The sequence below is a fragment of the Sus scrofa genome, chromosome 6, assembly GCF_000003025.6.
Source record: "Sus scrofa isolate TJ Tabasco breed Duroc chromosome 6, Sscrofa11.1, whole genome shotgun sequence".
NCBI lineage: Eukaryota > Metazoa > Chordata > Mammalia > Artiodactyla > Suidae > Sus > Sus scrofa.
The window spans coordinates 18,623,575-18,646,448 of NC_010448.4; the positions used below are offsets into that span (position 1 = coordinate 18,623,575).

At 49.9% G+C, this 22,874-nt stretch overlaps 2 protein-coding genes across 2 annotated transcripts; both read left to right on the forward strand.

Moving 5' to 3' along the window:
• On the forward strand, positions 11,161–12,560 carry MT3 (metallothionein-III). Its single transcript, NM_214056.1, is given in 3 exon segments — positions 11,161–11,220; positions 11,461–11,526; positions 12,310–12,560. Coding segments are annotated over 3 exon segments (207 nt in total). The 5' UTR covers positions 11,161–11,189; the 3' UTR covers positions 12,420–12,560.
• MT-2B (metallothionein-2A) lies at positions 21,551–22,460 on the forward strand. Its single transcript, XM_003355808.4, has 3 exons — positions 21,551–21,679; positions 21,959–22,024; positions 22,229–22,460. The coding sequence occupies exons 1-3, from the start codon at positions 21,652–21,654 to the stop codon at positions 22,318–22,320; spliced, it is 186 nt and encodes a 61-aa protein (XP_003355856.1). The 5' UTR covers positions 21,551–21,651; the 3' UTR covers positions 22,321–22,460.

The following is a 22,874-nucleotide window of genomic DNA, read 5'->3' on the forward strand; positions in this document are numbered from 1 at the left end:
CTAGAAATTCCACTTCAAGTAAGGCTGTATCCTAAGGAAAAAATTATAGGTGGACACACACAAAAGACACCAAGATGTTTATATCAGCATGGAATATGATAATGAAGATTTGGAAACAATAAAAATGTCTCAAAGTTGGGGACTGGTTAAATAAATTGTGGAAAGAATCTACTAAAGTAAAATTGTAGAAGTCAAACTACTTTCCTGGCCAGATGGTCATAATCTACAGGTAAGCAAGGAAAAAGTCATGTGTAAAGCAGTGTGTACTTTAGGCTCCTATATTTATATTTGCAAGGATTTTATTTATTTATTTATTTATTTTTTTTTTTTTGGCGCTCCGCATATGATTCCAGCTAGGTCCAATCGAGCTGTAGCACTTGCCTACCCAGAGCCACTGCACGCGGATCCAAGCCGCGTCTGCAACCTACCCACAGCTCACGCAACGCCGGATCGTTACCACTGAGCAAGGCAGGACCGAACCACAACCTCATGGTTCCTAGTCGGATTCGTTAACACTGACACGACGGAAACCTGCAAGATTTATATATATATATATATATATATATATATATATATTTAATTTTTGAAAAATGTCTACCATAAACAAAAAAAGGAAAAGAAGAAAAGCGAGCTAGATCTACACCACATATGCAGCAACGCTGGATCCTTAACCCACTGGGGCCAAGCTGGGGATCAATTGAATCAGCAACACCACAGAGACAAGCTGGATCATTAACCTACTGTGCCACAGCAGGAACTCCTGACCCTTGTTTTTAAATCTGAGGCCCAGATAGCCTGATTTTTACAATTTATTTCTGAGGACAGGGATAGGGTTGAAGTTGAAACTGTTTTGGAAATTTGGGGCCAAGAGACTTCAACAATCATTTGCTCGATCAGGGTTTCTCACCCTCTCTGTGCCCAGCCTCACCACCCCTCTTCCATGGCAAAGTGCTCTCAACCACTTTCTCGTATTTCAGCCCCCAAATAGCATCATCAAGGAGGTGTGGCTGGTCCTGACCATCCACATTTAATGGAGGATGAACCAGAGGCCCATTACCAGCTTGTGATAAGGCACGGGTTGAAAGCCAGCTTTCTGATTCCCCTGACTCCCTTCCTTACATGTTTAAGCTGCTAAAACTCATCTCAAGGTTTGTTACAGGATCACGTAAAGCAGGGTTTCTCCCAACCTCAGCACGACTGCCATGTGGGGCCAGGCAGTCCTTTATTTGGGAGGTTATCCTGTACATTGTAGAATGTCCCGTGGCATCCACGGCCTCTACCCATTAGATACCAGTAGCATTGCCACCCCTCTCCCCTAGTAGGTTGTGGCCACCAAAAACGTTTCTGGACTTTGCTCAATGTCCCCCAAGAGGCACAACTGCCCACAGTAGACAATCACTGAGGTAAGGTGAGATGTGAGAATGACCTCAGGTCGTTCCTGGAAGAAGGCGATGGTCCTGTCCCCAGACGAGAGGGTGGGGAGAGTGCATCATGGAAGGGAGAGAGGGGAGATTGGTTCATGTAAAAAGACACAGGTGCTACCACTCTATGCAGTGTTCCTCTTACTGTGTGTTGATTTCTTTTTTTTTTTTTTTTTTTTTTTTTTTGGTCTTTTTTTGCTATTTCTTTGGGCCGCTCCGCTGCATATGGAGGTTCCCAGGCTAGGGGTCGAATCGGAGCCACAGCCACTGCCTACGCCAGAGCCACAGCAACGTGGATCCAAGCCGCGTCTGCAACCTACACCACAGCTCACGGCAATGCCAGATCGTTAACCCACTGAGCAAGGGCAGGGACCGAACCCGCAACCTCATGGTTCCTAGTCGGATTCGTTAACCACTGCGCCACGACGGGAACTCCTGTGTGTTGATTTCTTATTCAAGAGCGCCTTACCCAGATCGTGGGTTCTCAGCGAAGAGGGATGTTGCCCTCCTCATGCTCATGTCCGCCATTCCCAGCACAAGGTCTGCATTAAGGCAGAACTCAATAAATATTGTGGTATGGAATGAAAAAATTCACCACGATGTGACTCATTAGGCAAAGCAGGATGCTGAGGGTCACAGGGTAGCTTCATTCCTATATATTGATGCATTCCCTGACCCCACCTTCAAGGGTGTCCCACCAAAAGAGCGAGCCACCAAGTCGGACCCTCAGTTCTCACACTGATTCATTCACTCAATGATCGAAGCACATTTCAGGTGTGCAGGGAGCTTTGCTAAGCACACCATCAGGGGAGAAAAAGGAATTTCAGCCTTGCTTTCTGGGACCTTGCAGTCTGTGGGGGAGACTGTCAGACCACTTTGTCCCTTCTCCTATGGGGTAAAAAATATCTAGAACAAACCCCCACAGAAGGTCTGCTGAAGAGGGCAGTTACATCTGGCTACATGCAGGAGTGAAGGCTTCCTGGAGGAGGTGGCACTGAAGCAGGGCCTCAAAGGATACGTAGGATTTTAAACAGATGGAAATTGTGGGCAGGAAATTCCAAGAGGAAGCAACAGCAGAAGCAGAAACTTGGAGGCACTTTTCTGGGGTAACATGGATTACATTTGGTTGCCAGGGTAGGTGGGAACCAGACCATGGAGGGACTGGAGAAGTAGACAAAGGGAACTGGTGTCCATCATTTGCTGGTTCCAGATCCTGGAAATTTCTGAACAGAGGAGGGTTCATTGAGCACTGATCACTGAGCATCTCTTACACGATTAGGCAATTTGCATGAAGAATCTCATTTCATGCTCATCATAACCCCAAGAGCTACGGAGTATGACCTTCCCCACTGCACAGCTGAGGGGTGCCGGAGAGATTCCAACTCAGGTCCGACACAAAAGCCAGTTGCTCTTAAGAACTTCAGTCTTCACTCACTGCCCTTAAGAAGATTCTGGCAGTGGTGTCAGTGTGGTCCGGGTTATGTGGACAGTGCAGAAACCCCATTGTGCTTCTGCTGGTGGGGGGGGGGGGGTCTGGCAGAGGCCCAGAGCTGTCCCTGTAGTTCAGGAGCCCCGAGGGTTTTCTCTGGGTTCCCCAGCTAAAGTGCACCCTTTCCCATCCTAATTCCCTCACTCTGAGCCACAGAGGTCCAGCTCCAGCCAGGCACAAGAACTTTTCATGAGAGGGTGGCCCCTGAACCCCAACCCACTAAGACTCAGATCGTCTCAGCCGGAGCCTCTAACCCTCTCAGGGTTTAATGACTCGTCCCTCAGGCCCTGGTCCCTCCTCTTCTGAGGAGGTAGGGCCCCGAGGGAACACTCCATGCTACAATCTGGAGAGCCACGAGTCCACACTGAGATCCAAGATTTTGGCTCAGTTGCTGGGGTCATCCTGACCACCTTATGAAGCCCGAAAGCTTGGAAGCAGCCCTTCCCTGCTTCCCTCCTCCAACAACCCCCATCCCACCAGCAACCAAGGAGAAGAGCACACTTTGCTTGTGGTGTTTAGACCTCACACAAAGGTGCCAATGCCAGGCTAGGGAGGATGCAGGAAGGGACAAGAGACAGAATCAGCAGCCAGGTTGGGTTTGAGTACTTAGGGGGTCAGCCGGGTGTAGGGCCATATTTCCCCAATTGCAGTCCTTCGAGAACCACCTGTACTATTTTAGTCATAATCACATGTCACCTGGTCTGTTATTACACTTCAATTTATTTTAAAAGGAAATTGCATATTACTACTATAGAGGAGGGATGGAATCATTTGCCATAAACAGGGGGTAACCATGGAGATGGAGGGGCAATGAAGCAAGGTCATGACATTTCTAGCTAGGTTCTGTGGCAAGCTGAGGCTCCCTCCCCATCCTTCCCCTGGCTCTTACGCCCTCTCTGTTAAAAAGAGGAGCTGGGGGGACTTCCCATCGTGGCTCAGCGGAAACGAATCTGACTAGCACCCATGAGGACGCAAGTTTGATCTCTGGCCTTGCTCAGTGGGTTAAGGATCTGGCATTGTTCTGAGCTGTGGTGTAGTAGCAGATGCGGCTCAGATCTGGCATTGTTGTGGCTCTGGTGTAGGCCAATGGCTACAGCTCTGATTCAACCCCTAGCCTGGGAACCTCCATTTGCTGAGGGTGCAGCCCTAAAAAGACCAAAAAAAAAAAAAAAAAAATAGAGAGAGGAGCTGGGCAAGGATGAGAGAAGCATGAAAGCATTAAAGACATCCTAGCACCAAATTGCATCTCCTTGAATTAGGAAGACTGGTGGAGAACTGAAAGGGGAATAACCTTGTCATATGAATCCAGGTTGTTTTACACACTCATCTCACTTTGAGAAGCTGGACCGTGGGAATCAGACTTGGAGTCAAGAGACAAGGTTCAAGTTCTGGCTTCACTATAACCTTGCTGTGTGACTTTGGCCAAGATCTTGCTGTCTCTGGGTCTCCTCCCACTGTTATAATAAGGCAGATGGTACCTATGGCATGGGTTTTTGAGAGGGGTCTCAGAAACACCCCTCAAACCCTGGGGTGAGTGGGATAAGGAAGACAGGGAGGGGAAGGGCACTTTGCTAAATCAAGGCTAAGATCCCAAATGCATCAATAATCTGATGGCAGTTGGGAAGCCAATGTCACAAAAGGCTAGAGCTGGGTCCCTAGAACCTAGATATTGCAGCTCATGACTGCCACAGGCTCAGAGATGTGGTCCCCTGAGAATAGAGGGATGGGACCTGGTCCAGGCTAGGCTGACTCGGGGCCACTGCACATCACAGAGGGTCCATATGAGACATTTTCAGGGTCCTCAGATCTGCCTTGTGGGTAGACAGCAGGGCAGGATGACTTTCTTTGCTGCCGACCTGAAGATTCTGTAATTCCGCAAAGTTTGCTTCGAGTATCAAACTGATTTTGGCCATTCTGGAACCTGGCACATAATTCCAGTTGGCTTAACAACTAGAATTCATGGCAAGTTGAATTAAAGATATCAGGGCAGGCTGAAGAGCATCGTGCTTAAATTCAAGTCCTGGCTCTGCCTCCAGGGCAATTCACTTACTCTCCCCAGCCTACGTTTCCTCACCTGTAAAATGGGTTAACAATGCCTTCCAGTAGGGTTATTGGAAAGAGTCAATAAAATAATATATGGAGGGTTTACTTCACATAATACTCAATATGGTGCCTCAATATGCATAGTAAGCACCCAGCAAGTGGCAGATATTAGCCATGAGCAGTCATCTGGTCAGTCAATGGCAAACTGGCAAGAGACTTCCTAGGTTTACAAAGCTAGTTATTGGAAGAGCTGGAACTTGGAATGATGGGGCTTGTAGACCAGTGCCCTTCCCCCTGCTTCAGCTGCCCCCGTGAACAATATTGCACATTCCACAATCATTCTAGTAATAAATCTCTAGACCTCACCGATAAGTAACTTTGTTTACAGATAAGCATGTTTGCCAACTCTTTTGGTACCCAACTGTTTACCCAGGCTCTTAAACGCTTGGCCAATTTTCAGTCCCAGGATAATAGATTAGGAAACTTTTTTTTTTTTTGTCTTTTGAGGGCCGCACCCATGGCATATGGAGATTCCCAGGCTAGGGGTCTAATTGGAGCTGTAGCCACCGGCCTACGCCAGAGCCACAGCAACTAGGGATCCGAGCTGCGTCTGCAACCTACACCACAGCTCATGGCAACACCGAATCCTTAACTCACTGAGCGAGACCAGGGATTGAACCTGCAACCTCATGGTTCCTAGTCGGATTCTTTCCACTGAGCATGGCAGGAACTCCGAATTGGGAAACTCTTAAGAGTAATGCAACAGTCTTAATCCTGCACTGGCCTGATTTCAGCCAGGGGTGGGGCTTGCTGGGCTCACTGCTTTTTTCTGAGATCACCTGGGGGTTTTCCATCCATTAGTTGATGGGACCGTGAGTAATCTCCACCCCTCAACCTACCTGGTCCCTCCTGCTGGCTCCAATCTAATTAAAAAGATAAGCATCTCCCTGAACGCCCTTCTCCCAGGAAGCACTGGGCTTGCAGGGCCCAGGGTGAGGAGTGATCCTAGCCGACAAACCCGTGTCATCCTGTTAATTGGATGCAGCTGCAACTCAGGAAGCACAGAGCTGAGGCCACCAAAAGAGCTGGGTGTCAGATGGGAGCTGTGCAGATCCCAGGGTCCAGCAGAGTCTTCATCTGACCTCCCGAGTTCCAGACTCATTTGCAAATGGTTGGTAAGGGCCAACGTGATTTAAGGCCCTGCTCTGAGAGCTTTCCAGGTGCCATCTGAGTTAAGCCCCTGACAAACCTGTTTTCATTTTACCCTTGAGCCACCCAAGGCACAGAAATGTTAGCAACTTGCTAGTAACTCGTCCCATTGCTCGTAAATAGCAATCAGAATCTGAATGCAGCCAGCCTGACATCAGAGCCACTCATTCATTCGTTCCTTCAATAAATGTCTCTCGTGTACAGGACACTGACCCAGGCACTTCAGATGTGTCAGTGAACAAGTCACGGTGCTTAAATTCTGGCAGGACAGACAGAATATAAACTTTACATAGTAAATTAGTTAGGAGGTGTAAATTGCTATGAAAGAAAGAAAATATAGAGCAAAGCATGAGCAATTAGGAGGGTTGGAGGTATGTGTTGCAATTTTTTTTTTTTTTTTTTTTTTTTTTTTTGTCTTTTTAGGTCGAAACCACGGCAGCGGATTTGTTTTCATTGCGCCATGACAGGAACTCCATGTGTTGCAATTTTAACGTGGGTGATCACAGGAGTTCCTGTCATGGCTCAACAGTTCACAAATCTGACTGGTATCCATGAGAACACAAGTTCGATCCCTGGCCCGGCTCAGTGGGTTGAGGATCCGCGTTGCCATGAGCTGTGGTGCAGGTTGCAGATGTGGCTCAGGTCCAGTATTGCTGTGGCTGTGGTGTAGACTGGCAGCTGTAGCTGCCGTTTGACCCCTAGCCTGGGAACTTCCATATGCCGCAGGGGTGGCCCTAAAAAAAATAAAAAATAAAGTGGGTGATCATCGTGGGCTTCATGCAGGGTAAGATTTGAGCAAAAATTCACAAGAAGGGACAGAGCCATGTGACTATCGGGGAAGGAGCCTCAGAGGCCGAAGGAGCACAGGCAGAAGAAATTGACACTGTGAGAATTAACAAGAGGTCAGACGGAAGTAAAGGTGGGGGTGCTGGGGAACTCTCTGGAGTGACACCCCTACAGGAAATGCTCTTCAGAGGTCACAGAACCTGAGAAGTGAAAGAGGAGGAGCCTGGCCATGTCAAAGGGGGCGAGGAGGGTGTTTCAGAAGATGCAGCATTTCTCAGATCTCTCCACATCTGGCCACTTGGTGTCGGGGGATATATTAGGATTCTACAGAGAAACAGAACCAGAAGGAGAGAGGGGTGTGTGTGTGTGTGTGTGTTTGTGTGTGTACACACACAGAGAGAGATTGATTTTAGGAATTGACTCACATGATTATGGAGGCTCAGACGTCTCCGGATCTGCCGCCTGCAAGCTGAAAAACCAGGAAAGCCAGTGGTATCATTCGGTCTGGAAGCCTGGGAATGGAGGAGCCACTGACGGAAGTTCTAGTTCAAGTCCAAAGGCCGGAAAACCAGGACTCCAAGGGCAGGAGAAGATGAGCGCCTCGGCTCAGGCAGAGAGCAAGTTCAGCCCTCCTCCGCCTTTTTGTTCCACTTGGATCCTCCACAGAGTAGATGATGTCCACCTGGCGACGGTGAACTTCTTTCCTCCGCCTGCTGATTCGAATGCTAATCTCTTCTGGAAAGATCCTCACAGACACGCTCAGAAATAATGTTTAATCAGCTATCTGGGCATTCCTGAGCCTGGTCAGGTTGACACATAAAATTACCCATCAAGACGGGAGGGGAGGGGAGGGGAGGAGTTTCCATTGTAGCACAGCAGAAACGAATCCGAGTGGTATCCATGAGGAGGCAGGTTCGATCCCTGGCCTCGCTCAGTGGGTTAAGGATCCGGCGTTGCCGTGAGCTGTGGTGTAGGTCGCAGACGCACCTCGGATCCCACATTGCTGTGGCTGTGGTGTAGGCCGGCAGCTCCAGCTCCAATTCGATCCCTATCCTGGGAACTTCCATATGCCACAGGTGTGGCCCTAAAAAGCAAAAAAAAAGGGGGGGGGATAGGAGGTGAGGGGAGATGGTTCTCCAGGATCTGAGGCCTTGATCCCAGGAAATCTGTGAGGTCCGAGGGGAGATATCCTTGGCTGAGAGTGTGGGGGGAGGCCCATTTCACCCACCACAAAAAATCCTAGATATTGAGGCCTTGAGCAGGAGTCAAGGCTAGAGCCTAGGTCAGATAAGTCTGAGGCCAGAGTGCCCTTGGGCAAAATGAAAACAAACAAGAAATCAACAGTCGAGCTAGAGATGCTGAGCTCTGCCACCTAAAATTGCCAGGAGCCAATGTCGAGAAGCAATTTGGGCTTCAAGTTCAGTACCTTGGGATATCAGATGATAGCATCTCCTCTTGGACTCTCCTTTGTTGGTCTTTCTCTTCCTTCAACTTGACTGACGTTTACTTAGACTCATGCACCAGCACAAAGCAATCTTGCAAAAGCCCAGAGAAGCCAGCTAGCTCTACCCCACAGTCGAGGGCAGTTGGAGGCCCCCTGGAAGCTAATATTTTTCAAGTGGGCAGCTTCCCACCAATATACCAAAGTGCTTGTCCAGCTCAGATTTAGAAGAGGCCCCTTTGTGCACGGAGGAGACTGGGAGCAGGGGCCAGTCTCTCTGTGGGAGTCTCAGTCTCCTTCACTCAGCAAAACCAAAGCCTGGAGACTCACCCACATCTGCCTTCCTTAGAAAGCAGCCCTTGGGACCACTTCCCAAGAGGGAGGGCCAGGGGGAGTTCCCACTGTGGCTCAGTGGTTAACGAACCCGACTGGTATCCGTGAAGAGGCAGGTTCGATCCCTGGCCTCACTCAGTGGTTAAGGATCCAGCATTGCTGTGGCTGTGGTGTAGGCCGGCAGCTCCAGCTCCGATTAGACCCCTAGCCTGGGAACCTCCATATGCCTCGGGTGTGGGCCTACCAAGGGAAAAAAAAAAAAAAAGAGCAAGGTCTGCAAGTCCTAAGGGGGTGTACCCACTCAGGGCCCTTGGACTCTTACCAAGAGAAATTGCTAAGAGGCCAGATAGGAAATTCAAGCAAGGCTTTACTGGGCCTCGTGCTGCAGCCCACAAGAAACAAGCCCATGAAAACAAGAAACTGGTGTGCTTGCTCCCTATCCAAGGAGGGTGGGCTGATTCCTTAAATGGGTGAGGGTAGGGGGAGATCTGCCCACTCTTTGGTGGTGCTGTGTGCAGGGATCATGGGTAGTACTCTGATTTTGCTCCCAGCACCTCAGAAACCACAGTTGGTTTATGGTCTTTTTGTATCTTATTGCCCATAACTGCCCTGACTGCAGCATGCCTACAGTTATTTTTAGTCGCTTACAGTTTTGTTGTTGTTATTTTATTGCTGGAGGAGATCTCTGTCCAAATGCAAGTGTGAGCACTGTGGTCGAGGGGCTTATGTCCTAGCCTATCTCAGTGGCTCTTTGTAAAAAGTGGAATTTGATGGAGTTCCCATTGCTGTTCAGTGGTAACGGACCTGACTAGTATCCATGAGGATGACGGTTCGATCCCTAACCTCACCCAGTGGGTTGAGGATCCAGCGTTGCTGTGAGCTGTGGTGAAGGTCACAGACGTGGCTCGGGCCCCGAGTTGCTGTGGGTGTGGTATTGGCCCAAAGCTGTAGCTCCGATTCAACCCCTAGCCTGGGAACTTCCGTATGCCTCAGTGCAGCCCTTAAAAAAAAAAAAAAAAAAAAAAAAAAAAGTGCATATGAGTATGAGAGTATGTATAGGGTATGAGAGGTTTAGATTAGATCGCTTTGGGAGGGCTCGAGAAGGAACTTCCATTCTTGCGGAGGCAATAGCTATTCCAAACAAAAGCCAGAGGCTAACCCCTCCAATGCCACCTTTCGAATGTTTTAGTGCAAGGGTCCTGGGTAACTTTTTTTCGCTGTATCTCTAGCTGAGTCCTGCCCCTGTGAAGCCCAATGGGCCCTGTGAAAGCTGCTTGCACTACAAGCAGGAAAAGTGAGGCCTCCACATAGGGGTCACCATGTGACTGTCCCGTCTGAGATGCCACCAGCAATCCTGTCTCCTACTTCTTTAACCCTTAACCAGTTGTCTAATGCTGTCCTTCGCTCCCCTGCTTCCTGGGGATTAAGTACCGGGTGAGGACACAGCTTTATAGCAAGGACGTGAACTTCTGTGTCCAGCTTCCAGGGCTGCCTTCCCCATCACTCCCATCTCAGCCTCTGTGGTCACCTCACTTCCTCTTCCATTCTCTGTGGATCTGCTAAGGACATTCCTCACTGGGTTTAGGCCCTCTCCGGGATAATCATGGATAATCTCATCTCAAGATCCTTAATTACATCTGCAAAGTCCCCTTTTCCAAATGAGATAATAGTCGCAGATTCCTAGATTTGACACAGCTATCTCTGGAGGGGCCATTTTTCAGCCTACCACAGGCACAAGGGACTCTGAGAAACAGTACAGAAGGAACAGATAAAAGGAGATCTGCTTCCCTCTGAAGCTGAGATGCAGCCACCTAGCACCATAACCCCCCCCAAAAAAAAACCCTCCCACTAGTCACCCCAGCCCTGCCCTCTAGCCTCCCAGGGGCCTTAGGATTCTTCCGGCCCCCGCCCCGAGAGACAGACAGGGAACGGGGTCTAGAGCAGGGTGGCTCAGCACCCCATTTGGGCGAACCTGGCATACCAAAGACTCCTGAATAAGGAATAAGGGGTGGAGAGCCTAAAAGGCAGAGAAGGGCTGGGAAATAACAAAGCACCTTTTCTCCGCTTTCAGAGGCCGGAGTGCGCCCTTTCTGCGGTGGAGGCAGCGGCAGAGGCGCACGTGAGCGGGCAGGCGGGGAGTGTCCTCTGTGCATCCGGAGGAAAGTGGGTGGCTGCGCGCGCACGGCAGCAAGTGGGGAGGGCGGCGCGCGCCCGGCTGTGCACTCGGTAGCGGGGTGGGGTAGGAGCGCCCGGCCTTGCACACGGCGCGGGAGGGGAACCGCTGCTGCAATGCGCGCCTCCGCCCAGGCTTGTGCTCCCAGCTGGAGAGAGGGGGCGCCCTGCGCCGAGCCGGCCGTGCCTGCGCGCCCCCGCCTGGGGCTATAAAAGCTTCGCCACCTGCTGCCATTTGTGCGTCCAATTGCGGGAGAAGCCAATTCCACCTGCTCCAGCGGCAGCTCCTCTCGACATGGACCCTGAGACCTGCCCCTGCCCTACTGGTGAGCCCCCGCACCCAGCCTGCGGCACAGAGCGCCCCTTCACTTGCACCCATGCCCTTCGCCTTTGCTCAAGGACATCTGGGGAAAGGGATCTTTATTTCCTATTTGTAATTTCATGAAGGATAGGCATGGCTACACCCTACCGGGCACTGAGATTTGGCACCCCACCTCCTCCTTTGAGGCCTGGCCCCACCCTGAGTTTTACCACATTAACCCTTCCTGTGGCACCTCCCTCTCTAGGTGGCTCCTGCACCTGCGCTGGCTCCTGCAAGTGCGAGGGATGCAAATGCACCTCCTGCAAGAAGAGTGAGTGTGGGGACCCCACTGCCCCTGCCCCCTGTGCAGAGCGTCTGTCCCACAAGGGGTGACTCCTAGGCCCCCTGTTGAGTTGCTTCTGACCCTTACTGGCACAGAACCACACAATTGCAGGGCCCCCTCCTTCAGTGATGTTTTTGTAAATTCAAGATGTTTTTGTAAATGCTCAGAGGATTCTAATGGGTAGCAGGGATTGAGAACTGCTACCCTGGCCCAACCCTTCCCTCAAAACCTCCAGTGCCTGGCCCAACCTTTCCGTCAAAACCTCCAGTGCCTGGGGAGCCAGTAGTGAGGCTGGGGTCCGAAGCTAGGGTCCCTCGGGTCCTCTCCGGACTTTGTGAACCCCCTCAATTTTACCTGCCCCGAATCTCCCCAAAGCAGTGTCCTATGCAGACGGAGTAGGAGATGGAAGGAAGGTGCCCTTCTTTCTTTGTAGGACTGGACATGGGCCCCCCTGGATCTCCTGGACACCTACACCTGTCCCATCTCTGCTCCTCCAGGTTTATCCTTCAAGGCCATTTACCCTGGATGTTTTCTCCTTAGGGCCTTGCACTCCCCTGCGTGGGCCTAACCCCACCATCCCTGAGCTCCTGCACTCATAGAAGAGGCTGTGGGCTAGTTACTAATACCCCTCTCCCAGGGTAGCCCAGAGTGCTGGGTCAACCCAGCTGTGAGACTAGGAAGGGGGCACCCCTCCTCTTCTCCCTCCCTTTTGATGGGGGCAGATGGGGGAGGAGAGGCCCTCAGACTGGGCACCTCCTGTTTTATCCGCAGGCTGCTGCTCCTGCTGCCCTGCCGAGTGTGAGAAATGCGCCAAGGATTGCGTGTGTAAAGGTGGAGAGGGGGCCGAAGCTGAGGAAGAGAAGTGCAGCTGCTGCCAGTGAGGACGTGCCCCTCCGTGCAAAATGTGTGTAAATAGTGCTGGGTGGCCTAGTGCCACCTGTCCCCATGGTGAGGCTCCGCAGTTGGTCCCCTTCCCCTGCTAGCCACTGGCAAGTGACAATAAATCCTGTGAAAGGCGTAAACCAAGGACTGGTCTCTTCTTAAAGGGAAAGGATGTGGGGGGTAGAAGAAGCTGAGTCTGAGGGAACTGCCCGGTGGGAGGTAAAATCTGGATGCTGGCCCCTGGTCCACTGCAGACTGGGCTGGAGTTCTGGGGGCAGGTACACCCTCCGCACCTGCAGCAGGCACTTGACCCTCTTGCCAAGTCAAGTTCAACTCTAGGGAGAGAAGAGAGACCAGGCCCATATGGCTCTGTCTCTTTCTTTTTTTTTTTTTTTTTTGTCTTTTTGCCTTTTCTAGGGCCGCTTCCGCGGCATATGGAAGTTCCCAGGCTAGGGGTCGAATCGAATCTGTAGCCACCAGCCTACACCAGAGCCACAGCAATGCGGGATCCGAGCAGCATCTGCAACCTACACCACAGCTCACGGCAACACCAGATCCTTAACCCACGGAGGAAGGCCAGGGATCGAACCCGCAACCTCATGATCCCTAGTCAGATTCGTTAACCACTGAGCCACGATGGGAACTCCAGTGGCTCTGTCTCTTTCTCCAGCCTCTCAGGCTCACTATCTTCATCTGTTCATGGGGTTGGGGAAGTTAAAACCAGACCCCAGAGGCCTGTGGTTTCGAGTTTTCTAGCATCTTCAGAGTCGTTAGAGGAGAGTTCAGGCCCCCCTCCCGGGGGGGGGGGCTGTCTTGGCAAAATGTCAACTGTGTTTCCAAGGTCACCGCCTTGAATAGCTTGTCTCCCCAACTGCTGACTGTTCTGCTCCTTTTCAAATCTTCTCATTTGGCAGTTTGTGTCCCTTCTTCAAGGGGTAGAAGGGTAATGAGAGCTTTAATCCGTGGTAGTTTCGGTTCATTCCTTGATGAAAGGGAACACTCAGATCTACCTGGATTGAATGAAAAAGAAACAACAGAACTCTGGGAGAGAAAAGTTTCCCAGTTCAGAAAACACAATGCTGTAAACACGTCAGTTTTCCTCCAAGTTACTTTATCAGGACAGTCCATTCAAAAGTCCACCAGGATTTTTGTTAAAACCCAGGAAGCTGAGTTTCAAAAAAACAACATGCAAGAAAAGCCAAGCCAGTTTTGAAAAGGAGTAACAAAAAAGCCTTGCTCTAACCACACAGCAGGACTTGTTCTCAAGCTTGGGAAGTGGTGCCAGTTCAGGGATGGAACAGTTGGACAGAGGATAGTTCAAAACCAGGCCCCAGAGCAGCTGCAAGTAAGAGATGATCAAATTAGCAGCAAAAAGATACACTAGTTAGTGAAAAGTGTTGAAACAATTGACTAGCCCTTTGCATATCATAGAAAAAGTAATTTTCTTTTGGCCACCCCATGGCATATGAAGTTCCCAGGCCAGGCAGGGTCTGGGCCACAGAGCTACACTTCAGGCGCGGTGGTGCCAGATCCTTGAACCCACTGTGCCAGGCGGGAGATAGAACCTACATCCTGGCGCTGCAAAGACAATCCTATTGCAGCACCATAGCAGAAACGCCTAAAAAATAATTTTCAATTGACTTAAACACCCAGGAGCAAAATAAAACCTATGCAAGAATTTGGAAGAGGAAAATAAGAGAATGCTTATTACTTTGGAGTGGAGACACCAAAAAAAATTGATAAATGTGAGATTATCTTGTGCAAAATCCTTTTAAGCACATTATCGTACTTGATCCTTACCATTCTAGAATAATGATAGGATTGTTATACCCATTTTACAATGGGGCAATAGGGCTTAGGGTAATTTGCATGAGGTCTGTTAAAAGATAAACCGAGCCATATTAAAATGTTTTAAGAGTTTATTTGAGCCAATATCAATTTGTATTGGACAGCATCCAATGTAGCAGATAGAAAGGAGCTCTGAGAAGCTGCACAAAATGAAAGACTTTTATAGCTGGAAGGGACCAGGAACAAGGACGTTAGAACAGGCAAAAAAGTGGGATGGTTACTGCAGTTTTCCTTTAGGGGATGGCAGGGGCCTATCAGGCAGATCATCTAACTGGAGCTGATCAGGTGATTTCTGATGGATGAAAGATTCCATTTCTGGGAAAGCCCAAGTCTGGTGACATGGGGCTTAGCCTAAGTGACTCCATTTTGGACCTGCTGTCTTGTGTGTAAAAGTCACATACCTAGAATGTGGTGGAGCCAGGATGTGAACCTATGCTGTCTGACTAAAGTCTAGGCCTTTAAACCTAACCATGCTTGTTTTCTCTGTTTCTGGCTTGCCTTGTGTTACAAAAAGCACTAAAATAAAGCTAGATCGCCTCATACCCATTAGGATCGTGTCTGTTCATTCCGGCTGCTATAACAAAATACCACAGAATGGCTAGCTTATATGCAACAGGAATTTATTTCTCACAGGCTAGAAGTCTGAGATTAGGGTGCCAGCATGGTTGGGGGAAGGCTCTCTTCTGGGTCAAAGACGTCTCACTGCGTCCTCACATGGTGGAATGGACCTGGGGCTCTGTGGGGGTTCTTTTATAAAAGCACTAATCCCGTTCATGAGAGCGCCACCCTCATGACTTAAACACAAACACCTCTCAAAGGCCCCAAAGCACACGAACAGTCAGACCAGAGCAAATGACTACTATCCAAAAAAGAGAAAAGAGCAAGTGTTGGCAATGATGTGGAGAAACTGAAACCCTTGTGCACTATTTAAGGAAAGGTAGGAGTTCCCACTGTGACTTGGTAGTAATGAACCCAGCTAGTATTTATGAGGAGGCAGGTTCGATCCCTTGCCTCGCTCAGTAGGTTAAGGATCCAGAGTTGCCGTGAGCTGTGGTGTAGGTTGCAGATGCAGCTCGGATCAGGGCATTGCTATGTGGCTGTGGTGTAGGCTGGCAGCTGTAGCTCTGATTCGACCCCTAGCCTCCATATGCCACAGGTGTGGCCCTAAAAAGCAAAAACAAACAAACAAACAAAACGGAAATGTAAAATAGTGGTTCCTCAGAAAGTTAAAAATAGAATTACTTTGTGACCTGGCAATTCCACTTCTGAGTATAAACTCCAAAGGATTGAAAGCAGGGTCCTGAGATATTTGGAGAATATTTTAACAGAAGTTACTCAGATTTAAAAGGTACAGGAATTCCTGTCATGGCTCAGTGGTTAATGAATCTGACGAGGAACCATGAGGTTGTGGGTTCGATCCCTGGCCTTGCTCGGTGGGTTAAGGATCCAGCGTTGCCGTGAGCTGTGGTGTAGGTTGCAGACTCGGCTTGGATCCAGGGTTGCTGTGGCTCTGGCGTAGGCCGGCGGCTACAGCTCCAATTCCACCCCTAGCCTGGGAACCTCCACATGCCGCGGGAATGACCTTAGAAATGGCAAAAAGACAATAATAGTAATAATAATAAAATAAACAAAGTAAAAAATAAAATGTACAAATCTTCAACCCAGAAGTTCAATGTACCATCACTGGTAACAGCAGAATCCTCAAAACAAGCTAAATATCCTTCAGGAGGGAAATACAAAAATACAAATACAAAAATTTCATAATGAAATCTAATAAAAAGAATCCTGTAAGCGTCTGGGTACTGCTATGCAAAGACTGCCGCAACTTATCATTCAGTGAAAAACAAGGTGTACATATACTGTAATGCTAATCACATTAAAAGGGAAATTAAAACTGTATTTATAGGCACGGGTGTCCTGAACAAGCCTGTGCATGATGGTGGTGACGGAGGTGCCCAGGGCGAGGGTGATTTGGAAGGAGAGCTTGTAGAGGTAGGGCTACCTGTCCCCAAGCCTGTGTCAAACACATTATTCATCTCCAAGGGTGCGGGCATCTCAGGCAGGTACCCAGGCTGGTTCACCGCCTCCACAGTGTTGATGATCTTCCTGCGACAAATAAACATATATATTCTTTCTATCCCGCTGGCGAATGCCAGAATCCACCAGCATCTGTTTCTATGGCCATAGTGATGGGAAACTATCTCCTAAAGTGGTCCTTTCCAGGAGTGACAGCTCTAATTTCAAGAAGGCCTTTCCCACCCAGGGCAGAATCATTATTCCTGGCCCTGCCTTTGGGACCACAGAACACAAGTCTATTCTTGTCTTACCAGCATGGCATAAACACATAGGAATGGAGTCTGAACATCCTGATTCAAATCCCCATGTGCCACTTAACAACTGTGAGACTCTGCACAGGCCGCATTTCTCTCTAGCGCCACACCTGTAAAATGGAGGGACTCACAGTGTCTGCCTTGTAGGACTGTGGGGCGCTCTAAGTGAAATCAACTCAATGTCCCAATGCCTAGTAGGTGCTTAATGTTATGCCCCATGACTACTACGGCAGATTAGAGATATCTGCATTTGTGTTGACTCCTCCCATCAAAATATAGGGGGTATTTGGGAGTTCCCATTGTGGCTCAGTGGAAATGAATCTGATTAGCATCCATGAGGACGCAGGTTCGATCCCTGGCCCCGCTCAGTGGGTTAAGGATCTGGCGTTGCCGGGAGCTGTGGTGTAGGTTGCGGCTCAGATTTGGTGTTGCTGTGGCTGTGGTGTAGGCCAGGAGCTAGAGCTCCGATTCCACCCCTAGCCTGGGAACCTCCATATGCCGCCGGTGCAGCCCTAAAAAAAGATGAAAAAAAAAAAAGAAAAAGATACAGAGTCTTCATTCTGTCTTCTCAAACCTGGGCAGGCTCTGTGGCTTCTTGACCAGTCGAATGTGGTGGATGTGACCTGTCCTAGTTTCAAGCTCCAGGGCTTAAGTAACTCACAGCTACTCCCCCTGTCTCTCAGTATTCCTGCCCTTGGAGCCCTGAGCTGAATGTAAGGAACTAAGGACCCTGAGGCCACCATGCTGAAGAGGCCACACGAGGGAGCTCTGGTCTTTAGTTCCAGCTGAGTTCAGCCCTCTAGCCATGCCTGCTACGGTGCCAGACCTGTGGGTGAAGCTGTCTTCAATCCTCCAGACTGGCCCATCCATCAGCTAAATATCACTGAGTGACTTTAGTCAGCCATACATGAAACAAAAGAATCACCCAAATGAGCCCTTCTCAAATTTCTGACCCCGGGGAACCAGGAGAGACAATAAATAGGTTGTTGTCTAAAGCTGCCAATTTTAGGTAAGTTGTTGCGAGCTATGGATAGTTGGAACAACCACTGTCCACATGTCTGAGGGTAAGTGTCTTCTTCCACATTGAACCTGCTCATCTCTCTCAGCTGTTGTTCACATGATGGGGTTTTGAGTCTTAGGACTATTGTGATCAACTTAGGACTTCTTCTGAACTAGTGAAGCCCAACAATGAATACAGCTCTCAGGGTGGCAGTTAGAAATCTATCCATAACGATTTAAACAAAAAAGGAAAAAAAAAATTTTGTGCTGCACCCGAGGCATACGGAGGTTCCCAGGCTAGGCGTCAAATCAGAGCTATGGCTGCTGGCCTACGCCACAGCTGCAGCAAAGCGGGATCCTAGCCGCATCTAAGACCTATACCGCAGCTCACACCATGCCAGATCCTTAACCCACTGAGCGAGGCCAGGGATCGAACCTGCAACCTCATAGTTCCTAGTTGGATTAGCTTCCACTGCGCCATGATGGGAACTCCCAAAAAAGGAAAAATTTGATTCACAGTAGCTTCAGGTTTGGCTGGATCCAGGTGTTTCAATGCTATTATCAGACTCCATTTCCTTTGTGATGAATTTATTCTCAGGCTTTTTATTATGAAGACAAAGATTTTAGAAACTCAGTTTCACATCCTTTCAGGTTCAAGTCTAGATGGAAAAAGCATCTGCCATTCTCCCAGCATGTCTCTTGATTCTCTCGGTTCACAGCTGGGGTGACATAATCAGAGCCAATCACTATGGCCAGGGAGATGGACTGTCCCAGAAACCCATGGATGGGGTCTACTCCATCCAAACCATATGGACTAAGAATGGGGAAGAGTGATTCTACAAAGGAAACCTAAGGGTGTCATCGCAGGGGAAGGATGAATGGATAGCTGGGCAGCAGAACTATATATATCACCTTAGCAGTTAAAAAGATATGAGGAGTTCCCATTGTGGCTCAGCAGGTTAAGTACCTGACATGGTGTCTGTGAGGGTATGGGTTCGACCCCTGGCCTCACTCAGTGGGTTGAAGATCCGGCATTGCTGCAGGCTGCAACTCCAATCCAGCATTGTTGTGGCTGTGGCAGCCACAGCTCTATTTGACCCCTAGCACAGGAACTTCCATATGCCACAAGTGTGGCCCTAAAAGGAAAAAAAATCAAAGATATGAAAAATCACCTTCCTCGGAGTTCCCATTGTGGCTCAGTGGTTAACGAACCCGACTAATATCCATGAGGACGCGGGTTATATCCCTGGCCTTGTTCAGTGGGCTAAGGATCCTGTGGTGTAGGTTGCAGATGCAGCTCGGATCCTGTGTTGCTGCAGCTGCAGCTATGGCGTAGGCCGGCAGCTGTAGCTCCAATTTGACCCTTAGCCTGGGAACCTCCATATGCTGCAGGTGTGGCCCTAAAAAGACAAAAAAAAAAAAAAATTACCTCCTTCCTTCTAAGTGGCATGCTTCTATTAATGCAGGCTGGGGCCACACCACTGCCTCACACTGATGACTCATACAAATCTGCGGATCAGATGGGTGCTTTTCCTCATCTAAGGCTGGTTGGCTTCTTTTCCCTGACCTCCTACCATGTGAGGAATGCAGGCATTAGGAAGTCCTTCCTCTCCACCTCTGTCCCCCACACATGGAGGCTTCAGGGTTACAGAGATGAGCAAAACTGGGCCTGGGCCCCCCTTCTCCTTAGCTGGTCATCCCTCCCCTCACAGACTCAAAATGACTCAAAGGTGACAGCTTGGATGTGAAAGCAAATTTTACTGCCCACACGGATGGCCCACATCTAGGATTCAAAACTTTTCAGGGCAAAAACAAGTCTTATGGTCTCTTCATACAGTTGAGTTGTTTCCCCTGAGTGGACAGTGACCTCTGATTTATTAAAAAACCAGAAATTATGGCTTCTGTAATGTGCGTGCATATATAAAAAACAAGAACAAAATCTGCCCATAACCCAAAAACAGCCCTTCCCTGCTCAGCCCACGGGGCTGCCAGACGCAGGGAGATTTCTGAGCCCTTGGCTCTAAAGTCAGAGGATGCTTGAATGTGACCCTCAAATTCTAGCACAATCTGATCATTTGACAGATGAAGTCTGGGGAGCCCTAGCCCGTAACAACCTGAGGTCCTTCAGCAAGTGAGCGGCAGAGTGACCATTAGAATTTAGTCCTTTTCATAGTCAACTCCCCTGCATTTTCACCTGAGTGAGCAAGCACACAGTTCCCAGAGTGGTGAAAAACAGGTTTTTTTTTTTTTTTTCATCTTGTAATCAGTCCTAATGCAAGGGGTGGGGCTGGGAAAGAAGGGAGACATTGAGAGAATTACCCTTATTAATCGATTCGACAAATATTTATTAAGCACCTCCTGCAAACCTGGCCCTAAGCTAGGGGCTGGAGGTACATTTCCGGAGCAGTGCGTGCTCTTGGTGTTTACAGCATCGGGCTGAGGTGCAGAGGGACACAGATACCAATCCAAGAACCACACACGTTCCTACGTGTTACAGACATGGGAAGTGCCAGGCAGGAAAAGGACAGGCTGTTTACCAGCACATTCCACAGGCACCTTGACCTAGCGCGGGGGTCAGGATGGGCTCCCAGCAGGAAGTGATGTCTGACCTGAGCTGCAAAGACATTTCCAGAGGACTTTACAGTAAACACAGCAAGCACAGCCTGTCCTCCTCCCACCTTCTCACGAAACTCCCCGGTGCAGCAAGCAACGTTTCCTAAGCCCTCCAGGAACTTTCCAGTAACCCGCTGATGCTCCAATGACACACTCTGGGTATTCCCAGACACGTGTCAGCAGGGGGGGGCAGGATGTGCCTCCCCAGAGAGGAATGTGGACACCACATTCACTCGTCCCCTTGAGCAGCCACTGGGGAAGAAAGTTCTTGTGGGGTTTCCCCTTCCAAATATGCCAGGGCCATGCCAACTTTCCAGCCGGCCGCTTCCTGTATCTCAGCTCCTTCCCCTCCCCTGCCCAACAAAGACTTCCTCACCCTCAGGCCCCAGGCAATGGCCCACCTCCCCCCAGGCTAGACTGGGTTCCTCTCTCCGAACCTCCTTCCCAGCCAATGACCCTCGTATTAACTTCCCCACACACCAGTGAGGCTGCCCCCCTGACTATGAGCTTTTATGGCTCCTGATCCTTATTCTCCCCCGAACCTCCTTCCCAGCCAATGACCCTCGTATTAACTTCCCCACACACCAGTGAGGCTGCCCCCCTATGAACTTTTATGGCTCCTGATCCTTATTCTCCCCCGTTGGTGATGCCTACCCTTAGAGGGCCTTCAGCATCTGCTGGGCCCACTGATTTGAATGACCAGGCTCTGCCACTCAGCAGCTCTGTGACCTTGGGCAAGTTCCTTAACTTCTCTGGGCCTCCATTCTCTAAAGTGGGAATGATGAATAGTCCTTAGCTCACGGGGTTGTTGGAGGATTAAACAAGCGCTGGAACATAACACACTTACTACCGTCCCTACAGCATGGTGAAGCCCTCAGTATACAGTATGTCATCACTAACCATCCCACGGGTTTAAAATGATGCTACACAATTATTAAGCCTGGACAGGTACAAAGAGTTTTTTCAATCTGTCCTGACTTCCAACCGGTTTTCTTTTTTAGCAGGATCCCTGAGACCAGCTTTCACCTGCCCTCTAACCTCTAAAGTTCAAATACAGGGCAGGGGGAAGGCAGTGGCCGGGGACCTTGCCCGCAGCGGGTGGCAGGGGCCGGGCGTTTGGCACACGGCCCCTGGCCGCCCCCACGCGGCATCCGAGATTTGCGCGCGGCCCCTCCCTCGCCGAGGTGCTCACGTTGGGCGGCTTCTGGGAACCGTGGCCCCGCGGCCCGTGTGCACAGCCCGGTGCGCCGCACGGGCCGCCAGTGACTCAGCGTGGGGCGTGTGCAGGCGGCGCCCGGCCCGGCAGGGCTTTTGCACTCACCCCGGCTTCTTCCCGCTATAAAGGCGGCCCGCCGCGCGCTCCGCCCCAGCGCGCCGGCTCCACCTCCTCGCCCTCCTTCTTGCCGCGGTCTCCGCACGCCAGCCTCCGCTTGAGCTCGCCATGGATCCCAACTGCTCCTGCGCCGCTGGTAAGGAGATCTGGCCCAGGGCTGACGATTGATGGTAAAGCTAGAGAAGCAATTTCTGACTCCCCACTTAACGTTCAGGGTACTAACTGCCTTTTCTAAAGCGTTTTGATGCGCCCTCCTCTGAGTTACACGAGGAAACCCTGCCTGACCACTTAAGGAAATCAGAGTCCGTGGCTTACCTACGATCCCACGAATTGGTTGTGGAACCCGGTCTCTTGGCACGCATGCCCGCGATCAAGTCTCCAGGGCCCGTTCTTACATCTGCCTTTCTCTTCGCAGGTGGGTCCTGCACGTGTGCCGGCTCCTGCAAATGCAAAGACTGCAAATGCACCTCTTGCAAGAAAAGTAAGTGCAATTCTCTCTACGCCTACCCCTAATGCGCTCCCCCTCCCACCGTGTTGTTAGCCCTCTGCGTCTCCGAGGGGAATTTAAATAGGGCAGTAGATGTTTCTTCCTCAGCAAAGGCGGCACTTCTCCTGGGGAGGATGGGAAGCCTTATTAATCCCTAACCCCAAGCGCTCATCTCTGCTGCCTCCTTCCCTTCCCCAGGCTGCTGCTCCTGCTGCCCCGTGGGCTGTGCCAAGTGTGCCCAGGGCTGCATCTGCAAAGGAGCCTCGGACAAGTGCAGCTGCTGCGCCTGAAGTTGGGGAGACCCTGCCCCAGATGTAAATAGAGCAATGTGTACAAATCTGCATTTTTTAAATACAACCTGACCCGTTTGCTATATTCCTTTCTTTTTTCCCATAAAGTACATGAATGATAATAAAAATGGTTGGCTTTATTCTGGCTGTTTTCCTTGACTTGCTCACCAGGGGAGTGGGGAATGGACTAGAAGTACTTGGTTTCTGGATGGAAATGTTAGTCCCTTCAAGCCACGTTATCTCACTGAACTTCATCTTCTATCAAATGAAAGAGCCGTAGGCCAGATGCTATAAGGGTGTTGGGCTGATACAGAGTCTGCTCTGCTGGTGGCTCAGAAACTTCTCAATCCAGAATTCTCATTCTGCACCATTTCAACTTCACTTCCTCATTGGATTTTAGGCTTAAAAGTGACTAAAGAGGTGGAAAACTCCCCCACTTGCTTGAATCTAAATGGGGTGCCAGAAAAAAAATCCCCGTAGTGAAGGAACAAATTTGATTTCCTACCCATCACAGACAAGACTTGGTTTTTAAAAATTACCATAAAAATGCCACA